We start from the raw sequence: 21,957 nt of genomic DNA on the forward strand, positions 1-21,957 counted from the left end.
ATCAGGGTAACAATCTCGGGCGAGCGCAATGCTGACCACATTGCCGCCTACAGTCCAACATAGTGCTGTAGTCTACTGTTACGGTCTTGAATGAAGTGGTCTAATACACTTCAAGGCCCTGATCCAATATGAATTGTTGCGCCAACAATTATTATTATTAATTCGGTGAATGACTTTATGAGAGTTTTCAACCTTTGTCCCGTTCAGAAACTTTTGCTCTGTCAAAGGCCTGCTCTAGATGCAGTATTGAGGTTTGGATTCACCATCCAGCGTACCAAGTCACCATTGTTTCGGTCGACCGTTTGGTCGTTTACCTTCGACCGTTCACACCAATCTTGGAGAGTGAATTTTCATTAGCGCGAATTACGTGATCATGTCATCGAAGAGGCCTCTCTCGTAATTTTTCCAAGATCGCGGATATCCTTATTTCGGATGTGATCAAAGCGTGTTACGCTACTTGTCTAACACAACAACTTGGCCCCCATTATCGCGAAACGTAATTCATTTTCTTTTATAGTCGGCAACTACTCAAAGCCATAGAGGTCGGACGGCACCGCGGTTTGCTTTCGAATTGACACGTTCGTTGATATGTCCAGCGTGAAACAATTTCATAACGCAGTTCACCATGGGCTGATAGCACTAATCCAAGATATTTTAATCGCTCAGTTCTGGGTAGGTCACTGCCACTGTCACTGTCACTGTCAAAAATTCTGTTTTATTCAGATTCAATCTGAGACTGTGTTGCATGAGAAATTATTCAATTTTATAAGGGGTTATAGAAGATCGGCTTTGCTACGAGGTGCTACGAAAACATCATCTGCATAAAGCGGTATACAGGGCGCTGAATGTTGTGACAGTTTCCACAACGAGAACAAGCAGAAGTGGTAAATGTGCGCTTCCTTGCTGAAAACCAATAGAGACACGAAGCGACGCCACACTTCGAACTTTACTTTTCGGATTATGGAAGAGCAACTAGCATACTACGTGTTGCCATGGAGCATACCAGATGAGTTCGTATGGCGCAATGTCAAACGCCTTCCCTAGGTCCAGAAATGCAATGCAAGGAAGGCGATGCTCCTCACGGGGTTTATCCATGAGTAATTCCGCAACGTGTATTGCGACGGGAACACTGGGGAACTAGTTCTTGACCAACCCGGTTTGATTCACGGTTATTTGAACGGTGCCGCGAATATGGTTGTCATTTTTGAAGGTATCGGATAGCAACTGGATCATATTGGAACCGTGATTCTTTTTTTCCAGTCAAGTGGTGTTCTCTCCTCCTCATTAACTCAACCGAAGAACTCACTGAGTTACAGTGTATGGTCGCAACTCATCCTTCTTTAGAGCTCAGATGCGGTGTCATCAGGTCCAGTTGATTTCTCCGTTCGTTTTATTGCTATCTTGAATTCAGTATCGCTAACTGGTGAAATTGCTCCAAATGTCGGCAGCGTTTTTGGAAGAAGAAAAAGGACAAGTTCTTCCATTGAAATCTGCTCGAAATATTTCTGCCATCTATCCATCGCGGCTCGTCGGTTGGTAAGAAAATTACCGTTCTTGTCATTAACGCAACAGAATTTATCGTACAGGTAATAGACGGCTCGGGTAGCAGCAACCGCTTTCTAAGCTTTTCGATTGCCATTGTTGAATAGACGGTTCTTTTTACCGACCTTCATTAGGATATCGTCATTCCAAGGTCAAGATCTCGGTTGATGAACCGATTACCTGGTTTAGTGATCCGCTTTCTGGATCGTGTCTTTAACTTGGTTTCACAATTCTTCTAAATTCCTAATGACTGGTAATCTGCTGGTAAGTAAGATCAGTTCTTCCTTTTTCACACAAACACGACAGTGCGTTCCTCACGCTGTTTTATTATTAGTCTGATTCTTAAGAGCGTAATCAAGGGCCGATGTTGAGGTGTGATGTCTTATAGGGAACGGGTTTGCAGTCGGAGACCATTATATACTGTCGGAGAATATAATTCGTTTGGATTTTATTGTTCCCACAATAGAATGTAGGAAAATGAGTGGATCGTTTGATGAACCACATATTCACAAGTACACGGTCATGAGTGTATGAGCAAGCATATAAAGCAGCATTCCATAAAACCACAGATAAATTTGGCGCATCCATAGAAATACAAAATGCCTTCAATTATACCTAATTCAAACCGGTTGGTGACGCGAAAAAACAGTATGAAATTGATCCGTTGTTAATAAATTAGATTCTTCTTATGCTGTGGTGAAGGAAAATTCACATATTAGTCGAACGGAAGTCTTCTGTGGCAAGATGTCCTAGAGGCTGCACTCAAGGTAGAGCTATTCTCTCTTTGTTATGGCAAAGACCTTTGCGCAAGCGCTTGCGGACGATCTAGTCATAATAATCACCAGCAAATTTACGGAGACAATATGTGACCCCTTGAATGGAACTCTGCAGATAATCCACAGTTGATGAATGCTAGAAAGACTAGACTAGTCACGTTCACTTGGAACGTTAGGTGGGGCAACTAAACGTTGCACACCTTTCCGGCAGTGAAAATTCAGCTAATACAAACAGTCAAGTACTTAAGACCACCTATCGACTTCAAGCTAACGTGGAAGCATTATATCCAGGAACAATACCAGAAAGTCTGCGATTGCTCTGGTTCTGTAAATCTGCGATAAGTAGGGCTTAGTGACTTTCACCACAATGGATTCATTGGATCCTCTGGTGGGCGAGGCTTAACAAAAAGCTGCTACTGCAGATTTAAAGGTTGGGCTGCCTAAGTATGTACTCCCATTTATTTAGTGATTAAATGGATAGCAACTAACAGTACATATAAGCTGACAGATTGTTTTGCCAAAGTCTGGATTTGCTATGGTGAACCAAAGTCAGTATTTTGCGTTCAGCCATCCACTGTAAAGTCTACCCTAAAGAGTACAACTGCAAATAGAGAAACTCTAATGCTTTGTCGCCAGACGAAAATCTTTTTGTGGAGAACATGGGGTCTCTAGAGCAGCATTTTATTGTTCTTTAAAAAATGGACCATGACAGCTTTTCTAGTAAAAGTTCTAGAGGAGGAGACCGCCCTTAAACCACCAAGAAATAAGTAAAAATTTTGTCTGGTGGTCCCAGTTATGTGTAGTCAATGCAAAAAAGAACAGGACAGCCCTGCGATTCATGTGCAGCTTCCTGTCTCAGACCTTAAAAGAAAATGCCTTGGAAAAGTTTTCCCCCAAGAAGAATCTATGTACTCTATGACTGATATTGACAAAAGCTTGCTCCTTTAAAAACTAAGCTGATGGTAATGACGTCCAACGTCTAACCAGGAGGGGAGGGAGTCTACTTGTCTTGCTCCTCCACGGGGTGTATACCATCTTCCTGAAAAAGTTTTTCGTTAGTGAGAATTACTTGCCTTCTACGACTGGAATGGAATCCCTACTTTTCGTACGTACAGAGGTAAAATCCACATGCAAAGTACCGGACTCCTATATCAGATACACCACCGGCTGAAATTACACATGTTGCATCTAGGACATTAACCAAGAACCTTTCGACATATTACCTGAAGCCAGGTCTAGTCAGTTTAGAAGCATCACCCTGTGGTTCAGGAAGCCTCAGCTACCCTGCCATCTCTTTTATTCATCTTCTTCTTTTCCTCCCTTAAGAACGACTTGAGCGTAATTTGCTTTTCTGTTTTATTGCCCTCGCTCAGAAACATGGCCTCAATTATGGTATCTGGTGGCACTTGATACCCTTCCATCGATAGGTGATGCCAATGGCAATCCTAGCTTTTGCAGAAGAAAAAGTTGTGGCAAGCATCATCCAGCACCTCCTCGCAACGTCTCGAGCATGTGGCGCCACAGGAAACAGTATTTGCGCGACCACTTTCATATTCACTGCTTCCATGGAATTCGGCAATCGATGAGCACTGAATTTGTCGGTAACAAGTTTATATTTGAGGCCGCATCGCTCCCTGTTTATGTCGTTGATTAGTTGCTGCCAGCAACACGTACTTCCCGTCTAGTCTAGTTTTATGGCGGAGTTTCTTTTTCCCTTTCTTGAATTCCGCGGATCTAAGAGACACTTCGTCTTGGCTTCTTGCACGCTGAGCAGTTTCAGGCAACTCATTCGTAGACTTGCAATATCTGACGTGTCTGTCTACTAGCACAGGTGACTTTCCGTGAAGCAGTCTCCTTTTGTTCGCTGATGCATTGTAAACTGCGGTGGTAAGGCTCATTGCTGAATGTACTAACGAAGTCGCAGTCGCAGTTCTTCTGTCCGGCGCTCCGGTATTATGTGCTGAAGAGCAATAAGTCAGCTCTTCTTTGCAGCATCATCAGGTTGAGAGCACATTACACTTCTATGTGTTTTCCACCTTTTAGTTGCCTCTGAAGAACTAACACTACCCGAAGCTGGAAACGTGAGCCAGATCTTCTTTGTGCAGATTACGATGCTTGCAAAAAATACCGCATTTTTCCACATCGTAAGTGTTTGCTCTGCTGATATGTTCCCAGCCGTTAGCGCGGGTTGAAACTGCACTCTACTTTATCCTTGAATTTTTATTTTTATTTTTTTTTTTACAATTAAGAAGTTGGCCTTCTCAGGATCAGCGACAATGGCCGATTTTTGCCCTCTGGATATGACGGATGTAACTTCCACTTTGAGGTTGCTTATATCTTTTCATCCCTTATCGCTATTTATCCGTGTACTTCGGCGAAAAATCTTCCTTCAACCAATTTGCTGGTTTCATTGGCCCTGATGTTTTCGTCATGATTGACCTTGGCTTTGCTGCAGTGGAGTTGTTGAATTGTCCCCTACTTTCGTCGCCGCTTGGTCCGTAGAATAACCGCTTCGTTGAATTTTTCCGTTTACGTCCTTGAAGCGTTTTTCCCTCATTTCCTTTTATCAATTGCATCTTATCCCTCTGGCGATTGAGTTTTGTGGAGTTAGGAACGAGTTTTGTGGAGTTAGGAGTAGCTAGTAATTTTTTACCTCCATAGCGGACGGACAGTATCAGCCTTCATTTTTCGCAAGACCAACCCACACGATTAGTGGCAGAATCCGCCGATTTAGTGTCAGAAGACGTAAGCGTGGTATATTGCCGCATATTCTAAAAATTTCGTCTATTCCCGGATGTGTCGTCATGATTGTTGTTGAAGGTGTTTTTGCATTTCAAGTAACAGGTGCCATCTCCTATAGAATGTGCAGTCACTTTAAATGCCCCCCCTGATTGCCTATACTAGCGAGAAAGCCGTACATGGGTTGACACAAATCCTTATGAGGGTTTGTTTTCAGAGCCGGGATCAGGCGCTAGTCGAGAGTCTATCTCAACAACCAACTTAATGTTGTCACAGCTCCGTCCGGTGCCCGGGTAACTGAATGGTTAGAGCACAAGGCTGTCGTACGGAAGGTCGCGGTTCAAATCTCATTGATTCTCTCTCTCATTGGCAGTAGGATTTTTCACCTCGGAGGAGCACAATGCAGACCACATTGGCTCCTACAGTACCGTTACGGTCTTGAATGAAGTGCTCTAATACACTTCAAGGCCATCCAATATAGATTGTTGCGCCAACGATTATTATTATAGCTCCGACAAGATTATCCTCGGGACAGAGGCAGCTGTAACATTGACTTGAAAGCCGTTTGCAGGAGATGTCACTCTGGGGTAATCAGATATCAGAATGCCATAGCTGTCATCTCATGTGCAACCTATCTCGATTCATTTACTAAATCATAAGCTTATGTCATGTCATCGGATGCGTTTTGTGAAGTAGTATATACACTAATAACTGATAGCGTCGACTCAGAGATCCTTGCTCTTTTTTAATCAAGGTTAGGGCTATCTTTAAATGAGTCCTTCAAAATCAGCTCACGTACTTGGTATGCAAGGAAGCATTCAGACCTTCAATGTTCTGCATTTGCAAATTCCGATGAGATGGACTTTCTTTACTTAACCAACAAGCGAAAAGCTGGAATTTCACTCACTCATAGCGATCTAGATATCGCCTTCAGTAACGCAATATGTAATGAAATATGAAAGAATTTTTGCAATCCAGTTGGAACAGAATATTTTTGCATTGATTAAACGGGTAGCTACCTACCCTCATGGAAAATATAACATCGGAAGCAAAGAACAAGCAAAGTTTATTATCAATTACTCGTACGAAAAACGAAACTTTTTATGTTATCTCAGAGCTCCTCGCGTATCATCAACGAATTCCAACGAACATTACGAAATTCTTCTTTAAAGTATTATTCTCTATCACATTTACCACAAATATGACATGAAACTAAAATTACATTCTTTCCTTACTTTCAGTGTCGACACACGAAATTCAAATTTCGCTAAGGGAACCCATTGGGTGGAGGAGAATTTTGGCGGACGGGCGAGTTTTCAGGCAGGAGGATCGCCTGAAACTCCAGCCGTCCTGACAATCAAATCAACGAAAAGTGCTGATAGTGGTGTGTACCGATGTCGCGTCGATTTTCAGAAAAGCCCGACCAGGAATTCCAAGGTTCAACTCAAAGTCATAAGTAAGTTAAAATCCCCCAGTCACCTTTTATCGAATCTACCATAAAATTTTATTTTTATATGTGCATAAGGCTGATGTGATTGACTGTATAAAGGACTCTGAGCAAATGTTCAGGAAGGCAACGTATGTGGACATTGCGTGTCGAAAGATTTTGTCCGCTTTACCTTGTAATCAGATTATGTAACACGGTCCGTTCAGTACAGATGAAAATATAAATACGGGGTTGATAGACGGAGGAACTGCACCCTCCGATATCTAACTTATATTCAGGATCACCATGGTCCTTGGAATTTACTTCCGGCAGAAGAGCATATTAAATATTTTCCTGTCACAGAAAAATTTCCAATTTTATGCAAACTTTCACTTCCAGGACCCCGCACTGTACGAACTTTCGAGCTCCTTCTGTGGAAGTAGCAACGTGAAGCAATAAAAGACAACCATCACTTTCCTGCTACATAGATTTCAAGATATATGTCACCGGGAAAAAGTGCTTATTGAATTTCTTCACTGGATTTTTTTCTCTATTTGATTCGCTTGTGTTTCCATATCCTTTCGGAGTACAGCAAATAAGAAAATCAGGAGAAGAATAAACTGAAATCAGATATGCTTATCGTTTCTTGGCTCCATTTTAATCGGTTTTATAAGATTCGCAATATTTTCCTATATTGTGGGCTTTTAAACCACTTTCTGACACGAAGCGGTAGATTTTCCATCCGCAAAGGAGGGACAAGTAAACCAATTGAAGTAATCGATTGATCGATTGAATCAGTTGATGGTTGTTACGAGGTCAGGGAAATTTGACTCTTTTTCAGAAAATGACGATTCTTTTGCCAACTTGAGACGTTATCTGATGTATTTGTGCATCAATAGTCGGATCAATTGCAGTTCCTTTTATATGCAATGGGTGCAACCACGGAAATCTTCTTGTCAGCTGAAAATTTTTGCATTACGAGATAGATGAACTCAAGCTAGACGGGATGACGATGGAATGAAGAATAATGTTCGTCTTTATTAGGAAGATTCTTCTAGAAGATTAAAAATGAACAGAGACATAAACAAGCTCTGAAAAAACTGATGTAATGAATATCTGAACAGAATTTTAAAAAGGAGGAGAGGGTTTACTATTTGTGTATATCTTGCTAGAAGCGATTGCTAGGAAATTTCCTTATCTCTCTTCTTCTTCTCTCTCTTCGCTTCTGTGCTAGTTAGGCTTAAAGTGCTATATCAGTGGAGCTGCAGTATTTGCGGATGGAACTTTATGGCTAATTTCGGCTCCTCTTTGGATTTTTGGGATAGCTCGGACTTTTACACTTCGGCGATCGCTTCAATCAATTTCAAAATCCCTTCCATATTCAAATTTACACAGGCTGGTATTGAGGTTAGAAGAAGCTATCTTTGATGTATAGATGGAATAGTAAATGTTGTCCAATTTTCCAAGCGTCGGGTCGCTGCAATCATATAAGTCATTACAAATGGCGCTTAACTAAAGATCTGAGGGAAGGAAAACATCAATTAAGAATTTGATCCGTGGTGGATTCTCCCGATCGTGGCACTCGGCCCTCTAATTTTTTCAGCTCCACGAGCAAGGTTGAGCCGGTATGTTTTTTACTTTCCGTTTTTAGTTTCACGCTCGTGATGGGAGCATAATATCACACGATGTCCCATTTTGTATTTCACATTCCGATGTGGTCCCCACGTATCGGTTAAAGGATACGCAAAGTTATGTTAATGATGAGAAAGGGTCTAAGTGACCAAAGGCCCCTCCCCCGCCAGGTTGCTCAAAGTCTAGCTTGCACAGAGGTGTGGGGTAGTGTATTGCTACTGCTCCAATGGTACGCTACCGTATTCATCTGTCCATGCAATAATCTATCCAATTTTCAAAGAAAGCTGCCATTTAAAAAAATAACCTGCTTATGAGGAATCCACTATCTCTGAATGACAGCGAAGGGACGTAGGCATGGTTGTCTGCCTGATATTGAGAGTTGCCATGCAGAGAGCCCTTCGTTCAGCTTGCAATTCAACTCAGTTCTTAAAGAATATGCCAGAAATTTCCAGTCAGATCTAGTGAGAGAAAATTCTAGTCGGTGCCACCTGCTAAGGTGGAGCTTTCGCTGACGGGAAAACCATCGTGTTAAGGGAAACCACGCTTTCGGCAAAACGTCTCCAAGATACCACTCGGTTCACCAGGACCTGAAGAAGGGGCTCCTTCGACTATCTGTGAAAAAGGCTAAATTTAAGCGGCAGTGGTCTTTTAACTGTTTCAACTCGTCAACGCAATCGACAGCATAGAAAACTTAGCTTGCTTAGATTGCGTTTCATATACTATCTATTTATAAAATGCTACCGCAAATCGCTGCCGACGATACAAAAAGGGTCCTGTTCAGAAAAATGTACAAAGCATAATATACCAATTTGCAAATTCCGAAACTTAACTGCTACCGAAACGTTAAAAACGCCTCGGACAAAAGAAACAATTTGTGAATGTTTTCTGAAATGTGCGCCTGCCCCCAGACAACAATTTCGAGCCCCAAAATTTCTGGGGGAGTAGTAGATCAAAGCAAATCTAAACTTCTTTGCAAACGAAATCCACGAATAAGCAGCAGGACAGATTGGAATGGCATATGCAGATGAATTACGCTTCTTGCGTCAACAGGAAGAAAGTTTGAAATATCTTTGTTTCTGGTAAATAAAATTTTATTTACCTACGAAACAACGTCCCCGTTTTATTACCGTAATTATGTACGCCTATCACCTGTCCGGATAGCTCAGTGGTTAGAGCACTAGGCTGTCATACGGTAGGTCGCGGTTCAAATCTCACTGGTGGCAGTGGAATTTGCATCGTGATTTGAAGTCGGATACCAGTCGACTCAGCTGTGAATGAGTACCTAAGTCAAATCAGGGTAATAATCTCGGGCGAGCGTAATGCTGACCACATTGCCTCCTAGTGTACCGTTACGGTCTTGAATGAAGTGTTCTAACACACTTCAAGGCCCTGATCCAATATGGATTGTTGCGCCAACGATTATTATTATTATTATCACCTGCAAACTTATAATTGTAATATAAAAATGGATCGACAGATCGTGACAAAATATGTGGTTAACGACATTTTTTTTGTTTTGTGCAAACAACATATTTAATAGATCCCACTAGAATACATGACTATATTGGAAGTATTACTAAGGTTTCGTAGGTTTTCATAAGCTTTTCTCGCATCAAATATTGGGTCTAGAAAAGGGTTCCTGAGGTCTTTGGGGTCCAATGTATAACTTTAGAGTTGCAAAACTCAACTCCATCAAAGCTTCAACCTCAAAATTGACCGGTGACCACTTTCCGTATCCGCATCCTAATTTAGTTGAAACAATATTTTCAATATTTCCTTTCTTTGTTTTTAAAAACTTCCCTTCGCATGGTTTTCAACTAACCATATATTTAAAATGGTAGTATTGCTGATGGGTACAGTTTTGCGATCGAAAAAGAGGATCCACGACGGATCACCTCCTCGATCATTGTTCCTGCCTCAAATGTTTAGTAAGGCGCGGCCTCTGAGGTTCAGGCCATTATTTTAGAGGATATCCCTAACTGAGAGTTTTGCGAGGTAAGGGGGAGGAGACAATTCATTATATTCTATTATATTTAAGTTAAAAATAAGAAAAAACGCTTAAGGGGGTCATCCCGTGTGAAGGCCGTTTTTTTGGCTTTCTTTAGAAATTTTTTGTGAAGAACTGGAGAAATGCAAACACGAATTTTCACCATAGATTTATTAATATCTTGAGCGTGCATAGTTATTTTCCCAGCCCGATTGCGTACTTTTTCCAAAAAAGGTGTTTTTCTGCTGCCACGCTAGAGAGCGCTGCAATCATCTTAGAGAAAAAAATAAACGTTATTTTAACGTACAGGCTTAACTACAGCCCGCAAACTAGGATTATTAAAAAGTATTAAAAACTACATTTTTGGTGTCGTGTTAAACTTTTTTTTGAATTTTGGGGTTTTTTACGGCTTCTTCAATGAATAAAAAAAACTACTGAATGAATCGCAATTATCCTAATTTGCGGACCATAGAAATATGTTCTGAATAAGTCACGAAAATTTCAAAAAAATTTGTTTGGAAAGATTTTGGGCTATAGTGATAGCCGATTTTCAACATGCGGTTTCGAGAAAAACGCATTTAAAAAGTAGAATGCGATTATTAGCCATAACACCTTAACTGACCTTTAATCTGCTATACCTAATCCATAAACTTTAGGTTTCTTGAAGAAACACATGTACGACCTTGGCTTCAAATCCTGTCCTTTTAGCGAAGTCATTCGAACGTCCTTTGTACCGATAAATACGCGCTTTATTACGGCGATCGACATAAATCTGGCATGTGACTTATCACGTGATTAACACTAAATTTCTGAATGACTCCGAATATCAAAAGACCACCTTGCCCATATACTTTACACTATATCTAGATACAATTGATGCAAAAAAAAAATTCGATTCCGAGAATCCGACACACGGGATGACCCCCTTAAAATAAAATCAAAATTAAGGAACCGAAAAATTTATGCGTCATGAAGACATGTCTTCTTTTTCTACCATAGATATTGCTCTTATAGACTTTTCGGGTGGGATCATTCTCATCCATACGGATAAAGTGACCCGCCCACCGCAACCTATTGAGCCGGATTTTATCGCTCATAGATTTCGTCGTTATGTAGGCTAAAGAATCGTTCATCCTCATGTAGGGGGCCAAATATTCTTCTTTCAAAAGCGACGAAGAGTTCGCAACTTTTTCGCTGAGAAAATACATTTTGTGTAAACACAAAACATTAAAATCGGTTTACTGTCTGTCTGTCTGTCTGTCTGTTTGTCTGTCTGTCTGTCCGTCGCACGCATTTTCCTCGGAGACGGTTATATCGATTGGCACCAAATTTGGTAGAAAGGTGGGAGCTGTGAACGCATATAGTGAGTTACATCCGTTTACGTCGAATTTAAGAAGGGCTGTCGAATTGGGTCAGGGGAATGCAAAGAGCAACTCATTATCCACTCGGTAGATGTCGGACAAGCAACTAGAGGCGCAAGAAACCTCTTTAGTTGCTATGTCGAATGTACCAAGGCTTTCGATAGTGTCCCACATACCCGGCTAATCGATGTCCTACATCTGTATGGCATTGATCCAAAACTAATAAAGTTTTTGTCGACAGTCATGGGATACCACCTTATCAGTGCGTACATCTGAGATGCTAATACCTCAAAGCTCATCCATATACGGAGGGTATCTTCCTGGGGGATTCGTTGAGCCCCTTTTGGTTTTGCACGGCACTGAACCCCCTTTGGGGGCTACTGAATGATGGTGGAGGGCATGGTTTTACAATGCAAAGTGTGGCTTACATGCTAAGTGCGAGCTGACGCACTCGGTGTACTTAGATGACATCAAGTTGTATGCTGGTACTGACCACGGCTGGTGTATGGATTAGACAAGTGTCGAATTCAAGCCATCTGCAAAGGTCATCACGAGCCGCATGCCGGACATAGCATTGGTAACCTCCAAATCCAAACTATGACCAAGATAAACTTCTACAAGTACCTAGGAATTCTGTAGGAAACCATGCTCAAGTTGGTGATCTGAAGGATGCTCCGCTGTCCGAATTCCTGCGACGTGTAAAGCTGGTACTGAAATCGCATCTTTCGGGAAAGAATAAGATAAGGGCATGTATTCACTACCCCTTCACTGGTTTATACATTCGGAATATTGCCGTGGACGAAGACGAAAACGTCCAGCCGCGGATACGGACTACTATGTCCAAATTCCGAATGCACCATCCAAACTCTTCCATGGAGTGGATGAACTTGCCTCGTGAGCACTACTCAATTTGCAGCCCCTGGATATATTTATTCAAAGCACAGCAATGAGAGCAGCTCATAGACTAATTCGATTAGATCTATGGAAAATAACGGATGTGGGGGGCACAGAGCATTGGAAGAGTTACTGGGAGGACTGAATCCAGTTCTTACAAGGCCTTCCGATTCTCCTGTCACCATACATCTGTTTGGTAGAAGATATGAAGTTACCCTGAAGCGTAGAGAGGACTGGGAAGACCCAGACGAATGCGTTCCGGGATATACGGAAGTCTTCTACACCGATGGCTCAAAAACAGAAGAGCGTTCTGGAGCCGGAGTCTACCGCTCGAATAAAAACGAGAAGTGGGCTTTTCCTTTGGGACAATATGTAACGGTTTTTCAAGCCGAAGTTTATGCGATTCTAAGGTCGGCAAACTGGATGATTGACGAGCGGTTCCAACACAATCTGCAGTGATAACCAAGTTGCATTGAGGGCGTTGGGTAGTCCTTTGATTACCTTGTAAATCGTTCAGGAATGCAGAAACCGTTTGAACTCTATCTCTAGATTTAATACGGTGGAACTACTCTGGGTACCTGGTCACTGTGGCGTAGAAGGAAATTAAATCTCGGACGCTTTAGCGAAAGAGGGGTCAATCTCCCCCATGCCGGGACCGGAACCACCAATTGGAGTATCAGTAGCATTGGCTAAGTCTGTTTTCAAAAACTGGGAACAAGCTTCCCATAATGACAGGTGGCAGAGCCTAAATGCTGCTCGACACACCAAACTTTTCCTACCAGAACCGAACATACGTACCGCAAAGTTTATCTGTCGAAAAACAGGAGGACTTATAGGTATATTGCGGGCACTCTGACAGGCTATAATTCACTAGCTGGGCATATGTTCAGAATAGGAATTACCGAGATGATATGCGTCCCTCCTGTAATGAGGAAGCGGAATCCACGAAGCAATTTCTATGTGAATGCCCCGCCTATGGACGCATCAGGCATCAGATCTTTGGTGTGGATGTTCTCCAATTGCGACGGGTAGCATCACACCCACTAAAGGAAATCCTGCGATACGTTAACGAATCCGGAATATTCCGTTAGACGGGGGTGGCGAGTACAATGGGCCAACACGGCCTGAGGGCTCAGAAGCTGTACACAAGGCAGACTGTCTGAGGCTGACTCCTCTTAACTTGAAGGATCGAACTTTCAATCTTCTGAGTGGGGTGAGGTCGGACCACGGGCGGATCGATGAATAGAAGTCGAATGCAATGCACGGTAAACACGTGAATTGCCTTTGGCAGCCATTTGTCGATTTGCATTTGTCGAACAGATGGATGTGTGTTGGGGAGCTCTTTGTTGAGACGGAGGGGTTCATGTGTGCCATTCCGGGCGGCGTGGTCGCCAGACGAGCTTATAGAAAGTTCATCATGAAAGAACGGGTGGAGAACGACCAGTGTGGTTCGGCGTTAGAGACGCTGGACCATCTCATGCCTGAATTGCTCATGGTTGAATTGCTCATTCCACTTCTGGGGAGGTTGCTCGAGATCAGCTTTGTTGTGACACGCTTTGAAAACAATACAATAGAAGCGGCGGGAAGACCCTTACTTCATAAACAACGACAGAAATACGACGCAATTTTGGTATAAATGGGGTACTTCGAACTCACTCTCGAAAATGCCGTGGATCAATTAAACACAGCGCGCAGCCCTTCTGACACGAGATGATGTGACAATGCATACCGGATGCATAGATCCAGAAAGACACAGTTCGATGCTTCTCACGGTGTTTCGCCATGTCTAATCACGCAGTGTATATTGCGGTTGTAATTCTGTAATCCTTGTTAAATCAGACTTGGTTCCCCGTATAAGATAAAAATCGTATCGGATGGTAACTTAAGCAATCTCCTGAACTGGAAATATAATACTTCTTTACCAGTCAGTTTGGGTTTTACCCCCTCAATAAAACGATTGAAGAACTCATTGAACCAGAGCCCAGAGGTAGGACGCAACTCAAATGATACCGCGACTGTCTGGTCGTTGATATAATTAGGCTGAATAAGCTGCAGTGGGTGGTCGTATAATCCATATTGATGTAGATGATCTAGCCCGGGGGGTCTATTGGAGCAATATCAACCGTTTGAGGTGGAACAATGGCTTAGGTCAGGGCGCCAAACAGTTTCTAGGGATATCGAATTGATAAAGTGTAACTTGTCTGGAGTATCTTACTAAGACAGGGCTAGTGGTTGCTGCGCCTTTGGATAGGTAGATATTTGTATCTTCGGATCCATCTTAATGTAAGTCTCATCTGCGTTATGATCCATGCACGCGCAATTAGGCAGTTACATGAAAGTGAGGGAAATAGCAAAGACCCCATCTATATCCGGAAAAGGCAAGAGATGAAACGAAAACAAAATCTCAAAGCAAGAGGTATGACGTTGGAAATGCTCTGAAATGCTGACGGGCTAGAAAGCAATTTACGATGAACTGCAAAATTTTTTGAGACTGTAATGTATTGGATTCCCGACGCAATTATCTATGAACCAATCGCTATGTTACTTGCCCTTTGGATCAAACAACTTGCTGTAACCTGATAATCTCAAGATTTAGACATGGTCCCTTTACTTTTAACAAGCATTCCCATCTAGAAGATGGACCGTGGAATCCGCAAAACTATGTGAAACACAATAATCATTGATTTTCAAAATTGACAGTTAACTTAAAACGTAGAGTCCCCATTCCTTAACAGAAGAGTACCAAAATCTTTACCTTTTGCGACTAATCAAGAAAAGCTAAAGTGATATTAAGTGGGCTCTAATGGCATGTAAACTTAAAACAATTAACCCGGTAATATCCCTTCACTTTAAAACGAAAGACAGGTCCATGCAAGATTATGTATGTATAGCTCAGGAATTATATGCAAAAGATAATCAGCTTAAACGCTCCGAAGATTTTAAGATTTTAATTTGTTTGAGTTGTCAATATATATCGAAATGATATATCTTTTTCTAAACTACTTGCCAGTTATAAAAGAGTATGGACTGCCTTCTTAGCAGTTCTATTTGTGCAGCACTTTCTTTGGGCTGTATAGAACGAATAGGTTACCATATTGTTTCAGCAGATATACGGACAAATTTATTTATTCATGGAATCGGATTCACATGAATCTATGTGCATATTTTATGAGTATTCCTGTTAGCAACTTCGCTTCCATCCCCTTTTGCCACTTTTAAAAGGAAGCAATGAATATAATGTTTCCTCTCTACATCCACAAGCCTCCATAAAGTCAAAAAATCGCGAATCCCGCTCTTAGCCCTTACCCTTGAAAACCTGATTTGCCATCACAAATAGAACAGAGCAATGATATCTATTATTTACGAGGTACAGCATATCATACATATAACATATTTGGTCTCGACAACGCCTACAGTGTTCCACTGCCTTATTGAAAACACATAAGTAGGACTTCAGCCTACTTAAACCCTAGGCCGGCAGTCTCAGACAGTATCAAAAAGACTTAGCAATGCATTTGAAGCGTAGCAGGATTAACGTTCGAGACTTAACCCCTTCATAAGCTGAATACAGAATACAAATGAAATTTTCCGTCAAGTAGGCACCGTCATGAAGCGGCTCGTAGACATACGTAATCCCCCGTCTCCATATATTTCCCGGGAGAGTTATGTTCTCTACGGGAACCACAAAGCAGCATAGCAGGGTAAGCGTAAATTGTTATTACTTCTCGTTTACCAGCTGAGGAGGAATCATGATATACAGTATCTATTTGCATTCTAGGACGTGTAAATCTGCCAGCGGAAGACGTATCCTATTTGAAACTATAGCAACTCAGCATTTTATTGTGCCCGTATTTTTGTATCTTAGATATTTTCAATTGGCGACAAGTTCTTCTTAAGAAAAGAATTCCTGGTATTTTTTTCAGATATCAAATTAGTTTCGGAAAGACCCGTTTGAGTTAGGAATCAAAGGAACATTCCTCGTTTTTCCTTATTGAATGAGAAGAGGAATTTCGAGCATCCACTCCTATTTCTACCTCCATTCAATCCGTTTTGACAGGCAACTTTTCCCATTTTTTGCTACACTTTTCCCTTCACAGGAAATGCTTTACATTACAGCACATCTTTCCTGTTGATTTTTCACTTCTAACGTTTTCCATAATTCTCTTTTGTCGTTACAGTTCCACCGGAAAAATTGGTTATATTAGACGATACAGGAAACCACATACCCCACTACATCCTGGGTCCGTATAATGAAGGAACATCCATAAATATCACGTGCGTCTCCACCGGTGGTAAGTAGATGTCCTGAATAAAGATGTGGGGTGGAAAAGCGAACGGAACTATCGCCTCCGTGCTCCGCAGACACCTCCTGCTGAGAGTGTTTATCCTTGCCGGTTGGCTCTGAATCTTTTGCAGGATTTTTACTCTGATGTCGTACCGTTTTCTTTTGAAGTTATTTAAAGGTAGTTTTTGCTGAGTAATATTTATGTCGTGTGATTTCCATGTTTTTCAAAAAAAGTGTGAGGAAGTCGAGATGATAGTGCGAAATGTATCTAAATGATAGTTGTGCTTTTAATGGCAAAAAGATGTTCGTTCTAATTATCATCATGAGCCGCATTCGCATTGCAACATTTTCGTTTATATAAAAACAAATCCGACAGCAGCGTTAAGATACTTTTGATATATTCCTACCTCAGTGGCATTTTATCTCTGCTGAAATCACTTCGAAATTCCTTCTTTGAATGAAGGATTTTTGCCTGAATATGTTTATGTTGAAATTTGGTTGGTTAATAGGATACATATCTTATGCTATGGTAAAGAGGGGACCTATTACATAAAGAAATGTTTCTTGCTGAGTAAATTGGTATTATACGAAAAATATTTATAAACAAAACCGAAATAAGCAAAACGCAAATCTGAGAGTGACTACTGCAGGTGAGGATGATTTGTGGCTTTCTAGTGTAATAGGCTTTGGGTACGCAATTTTTTGGTTCATCAAATTCGCTTTAATATGAATGGTCTTTCAGAAAGTAGAACTGTGGCTTAACAGAACATAACCAACAATAGGATTCATACTATTCAGCTTGCTATCTGAAGAATAATACCTATCTATATAGTAGCAAAATATATGGAGTCTTTAGAATGCATAACAATAGTTGCTTTTGGCCGACATGTGGGTATAGTGCACCAACCACACCTACGGGGTATCGCCACCGGTTCTCAACAATGTGCTTCAGTTCCTTCTAAAATTTTCGGAGAAGCTTGCACATTCCATTCAAGGTTCTGAGCCACGTAGTTCAAGAGCGAGCCACTCATCGGCCATCGAGAGACATTGGGTTGCCTCATACCAGACTATCCTGGTGATATGAATCAGACATGGTACTAGTGGAGGTCACTCTTAAGCACAAAAGGGCAGTATGATGTTGTATGTAAATCTAACCCAAGAGAATCTCGCTTTGCACTTCCAATTTCTCTACGATTTTGTCTTGAGCGGCACTGTCGACTAGTGGGATGGAAAGGACTTCGCTACATACCACCCGATTGTAGAAGAATATGATAACAAATGGCTGCGAAACCACACAAGGCGAAGTCTATTGCTTCAAACGCAATCGATCTCAAGATGAGGTTGAGCAGCAATATCAGCGAAGCGAGTATTCGAACACTATACAACTTTTGCAAACAACGAAACAGCAACAGTTGACCGACGAGGCACGAATTGCTAAACATTCAGTTTCGCCAGGAACTGGCGGATGGAAATTCCGTTAGCAGCAAAATGACTTCAGAGATGTGACCAGTGTTGAAGACAGAGTGTCGAACATGAACATCGACTGTAAAGTTCAACTTCATTCCATACGACGTGATTCCCCGGTCGCCCGGATCAGATTACCGAAGATCCGCATGGAAAAGGACAAACTCGTCCGACCCTTGCGCTTTCAAAACCCTAGGATTCCCATGAACGACTAACTGGTTATTAACGGTGGGGAATAGGCAACTATTTCTGCTCCACATAAGAGGACAGTGTCTGGAGGCACTGGAAAAGGTGGACTGTAAAGTGTGATTCGGAGTCAAGCACACAAAGGTGAAAGTATTCCGTTTCAACAAACTGTTGGAGGAGGCGAAGTCGACAGTCTGATGTGGAGTTACGAACACTTTACACAAGCAAATCATGCTGAGGGTAGTGTAGATAAATCTGCAAAACTCGAAGTGTGTTATTCTGGTCAGCTAATCTGCTTATCTTCTTCCTAGAAGAAGACGTCGATGATTCACTAATACTGGTGCTCTGGCTCGGAGGAAGCAGAGCCCTGAAAGGGTTCCAAAGAAAACGTTACAATTTATTCTACAGCACAAGGGACATTCATCCGGACAGCCCTGTATTCACGCCAGCAACCTAACCCAGCTCAAACTTGAGAAGGCGAGGTCAGTGGATGTATATATCTCCTCGTCTTACACAACCCACCACTTCAACCAGAAGAACTACAATGTTTTATGTGGTTGGCTGTGATTGTGTGGGGCAGTACCCGAACCTCTCTTTCCCCAGCTCGGAGACGGTTGACGGTTGGGCGCAGGTCCTTGATATCACCCTACTAACCAAGAAATGGAGAGTGTCTGCTCAGAGATCCTTCTCAACCACAGGTGGTTACTTTTTAATCTATATCTCGCTGTAAATGTCTCCAACCCTTTCTAACCCTCCAGTGGGATCAACTAAAAGAAGTTTGGTCAAGTTACTGATTATAGCAAGAAGATATTGCCACCATGCTGAATGAAGATCTGTCCAGCCTCAGGGAGGTCTTTAACATCCGCCACATATATAAGATAAGAGCCCATTCTATCTTAAAATTCTGTCTTCTATCTGGACGGGATCTCCCAGTGATACACCGGAGCTGCCCACTTATAAAATGACTGAGCTATAAACTGTTTCATTGCAAAAAATGTCCGGGTCCAGATGGCATAACGCCAGTCATGCACCATAAGGAGCAATAAAGGGTTGCGCCGGGGCTTGTCGAGATTTGCCGAGGATGCATCTCTTTGCGATACAACTACACTGTACCCATTCTTTTCATACCAAAACCGGGCAGTCGGGGACATGGGTCCACAGATTACGGCGATCTTGGCTGGGTACTAGCCTATAGAGTACCACGCCGCCAGACTCGTAGTGGAAGGAGATACTACCAGGCATTTCCTTCGCAAATGCTCAGCTCTGAGCAAGGCCAGGTTTAGGGCAGTAGGTAGACCATTCTTGGAGAATTTAAAGGAGATTATTTGCAAAGTGGAAGAGTTGGCTTTAAAGATCTTAATCAGGTGGACTTTGCATCCCATGCTCTTATCAAAGCAATCGCGTTGTTAGGAGTTTGTGGCATTAGTTGGATTCCGCGGAGCAGCCTCTGATACCTACCATCCCCTACCGCAACGCAGCGCGTGATATTCTTTGCGATCATAGGTTCCACTAATAGCAGCTGTTGGTTTTTTCCGTAAAAGCGGAGCTCAGAATAGAGGTTTCACCACATTTACTTGGCTTATGCTTTTTTGTGGAAGTGTGGGGGGGGGGGGGGGTTAATTTTCATCCTAAGCCCACAATTTATCCCTACCACCGTGCATGTCAGATATTTTGTAACCTACACTCTCAGCAATTTCACATTGCAATTACATAAGTTCTGCGCGACACGACGAAGAAACAAGCATAGATGTATAGACAAACGGAAAGGCAATCGACTTTAAAATATTATTTGTGCTAATAACTGATGATTTGAAGAGTATGGGATACCGGTAGTCTGCTGTTTTACCCTAGAAGGTATAGCCAAAGAAATCATTATGATCATCAAGTGCACGACAGTCAGTATGATCCTTGATCCTTTTAGTGGGGCAGTTGAGCGGAGGACTGAGTATTAGAGAATTTATGTTACACAGTCAGCTAACGAATATGAGAACCTTATTTGCAAGAAGCTCTCTTTGAATGATGACGCCAGCACTATTTCTTAACCGTGGGTTATTAAGGTGTGGTGGTTTATCAACTTATGCTCAAAGTATGGGACAGCAAATCAATGCCTGAAGATTGGCAACGTCTGTCTCATACATAAAAAGGGGGATATCACGCAGTGCGGCAATTATAGAGGTATCACGTTACTGAGTCCCATCTATAAGATATTCTCCACTATCTTGCTAGGCTGGATAGCCCCATACGCCCAGAACATCATTGGCCCATACCAAAGAGGCTTCACTCCAGGCAAATCAATAACAGATCAGATTTTCTCTTTATGGTAAGCGATGGAAAAACTGTTGGAATATGGACATCAGTTGCACCATCTTCTCATCGACTTTAAAGCCGCCTATAACAGCATAGCCAGGGTAAAACTGTACACGGCCATGAGAGAAATTGATAAGATTGACTAGGCTGACCCTGACCAATGTGCGAAGCCAGATAAAAGCAGCAGGATCACTCTCGAGACCATTCAATATCAACAATGGTCTAAGACAAGGGGATGCCTTATTATGCGTCCTCTTTAACCTGACCCTGGAGAAAGTGATTCGTGATGTCAATGTAAATGGGAGAGGCATGATTCTGTTCAAGTCCACCCAACTACTGCCCTATACTGACGATATTGACATAATGGGAAGAACAAGGCAGTCTACCTTCATCCAGATCGAGCAGGTAGCGCGGGATCTTGGGTTGCACATTAGTGAAGGCAACGTCAGCGCCAAAATCAAAAGAACGAACAACATCGAATCGCACTAGTCAAACGAAAACAATGAAGTTAGAAGACTACAACTTTGAGACTGCTGAAAATTTTTCCTATCTAGGGTCGTAAATCACAACCGGCAACAGCTATGACAATGAAATCCGCGCACGGTTGTTGGCAGCCAACAGAACCGATTTCAGCTTACGAAAACTGTTTCACTCGAAACGTCTCACCATAGGATCAAAGCTCCTACTGTACAAGACTATGTTCTTGTCAGTCCTCATGTATTCCTCGGAGACGTGGGTTCTTAGCAAAGAAAACTGCGAACTCTAGGCCGCGTTCGAGAGAAGAATTTTCCGAAGAATCGTCTGTTTGTGGATAAAATCCGGCTCAACAGGTTGCGGTGGGCGAGTCATTTAATCGTATGGATGAGGAGGATCCAGCCCGGAAAGTCTATAAGGCCAACACCTATGGTAGAAAAAAAAGACGAGGCAGACCCTGCCTGAGATGGAACGATGGCGTAAGTCAGGACGCAGAGAAAGACGCCGAGCACTATTTGGACTGGTTAAAGAGATGGAAACGTCGCTGGGAGAAGTATGTGGACTTATAAGGAAACTGTGTAGAAAAATAAAAATAAATTTAAAGAAAAAATGTTTTGTACCATTGTTAGGTTGGAAACTTTTCAGACCACCCTCGTATGATCACAATTATTTGTTCCTATCGATAATTTCATCTCTTACGTCACGTGCGATAGCAAAGCGGGTTCAAGTGGGACTGATATATTCCAAAGCCTCCGTCAGTCCTTCAGTTTGACCTAAAACATTTCATATGTATCTGAGTTTTTCCAAATCACTCCTGTTCCAATTTCCAAATACTCTTGTTCCAATTTCTATTTTATATTCTGATATATTTTCTCTCCAACATT

General features: G+C 42.1%; 1 protein-coding gene across 4 annotated transcripts in view; it reads left to right on the forward strand.

The window, feature by feature from the left end:
* LOC119654863 (nephrin) overlaps positions 1–21,957 on the forward strand; it is a 339,369-nt gene that overhangs the window by 144,104 nt on the left and 173,308 nt on the right. For all 4 annotated transcript variants that reach the window (XM_038060449.1, XM_038060450.1, XM_038060452.1 and 1 more), the window contains exons 3-4: positions 6,299–6,513; positions 16,536–16,649. In XM_038060449.1, coding sequence (XP_037916377.1) covers positions 6,299–6,513; positions 16,536–16,649 — 329 coding nt within the window. The remainder of the gene's footprint in view (positions 1–6,298; positions 6,514–16,535; positions 16,650–21,957) is intronic.

The sequence above is a fragment of the Hermetia illucens genome, chromosome 4, assembly GCF_905115235.1.
Source record: "Hermetia illucens chromosome 4, iHerIll2.2.curated.20191125, whole genome shotgun sequence".
Taxonomy (NCBI): Eukaryota; Metazoa; Arthropoda; class Insecta; order Diptera; family Stratiomyidae; genus Hermetia; species Hermetia illucens.